Below are 485 nucleotides of genomic sequence, written 5' to 3' on the forward strand. Positions count from 1 at the left end.
TGCAGGCAGATGGCCCAAGCAGAGACCAGGAGGAAATCTTAGGGACTACAGCGCTCACTAACCCGCACAGCAGTAGAACAGAACTTTGCTTTAATTCTTGGCGTGAAAAACGTAAAAGACTGTTTTAACCCCAGAATCACTATTCCATTTAGCCGGGATGAGTTGCCATCAAACACTGAGTCGCTGGGCTACGCCTACACAAAACAGTGAGTTGTTTGAGTATTAAAATCGTTCATTCTCCTTCCTAGCGTGTGCAAGAACAGGAAGTGGGAATGCACCAAAAATCAATGTCTGGGCACTTGTGCTGTTTATGGAGATGGTCATTACAACACCTTTGATGACAAGAGGTTCAGCTTCAACGGAAACTGTGAATACACGCTAGTCCAGGTACTGATCATTAGCAATAGTAGATGAGACGTAACCTTGACCATGTCCACCAAAATACTGTATTTTTAAACATTACTCTCCACCCAGGACCACTGTGG

At 44.5% G+C, this 485-nt stretch overlaps 1 protein-coding gene across 1 annotated transcript in view; it reads left to right on the forward strand.

The window, feature by feature from the left end:
- Positions 1-485, forward strand: part of LOC104497253 (mucin-5B-like) — a gene marked incomplete at both ends in the record, with an annotated part of 21,361 nt that overhangs the window by 14,260 nt on the left and 6,616 nt on the right. The window contains 2 exons of the mRNA XM_010140486.1: positions 249-387; positions 475-485. Of these exons, the coding sequence (XP_010138788.1) occupies positions 249-387; positions 475-485 (150 nt within the window). The remainder of the gene's footprint in view (positions 1-248; positions 388-474) is intronic.

The sequence above is a fragment of the Buceros rhinoceros genome, unplaced genomic scaffold (genome assembly GCF_000710305.1).
Source record: "Buceros rhinoceros silvestris isolate BGI_N320 unplaced genomic scaffold, ASM71030v1 scaffold1847, whole genome shotgun sequence".
NCBI classification, from domain to species: Eukaryota; Metazoa; Chordata; class Aves; order Bucerotiformes; family Bucerotidae; genus Buceros; species Buceros rhinoceros.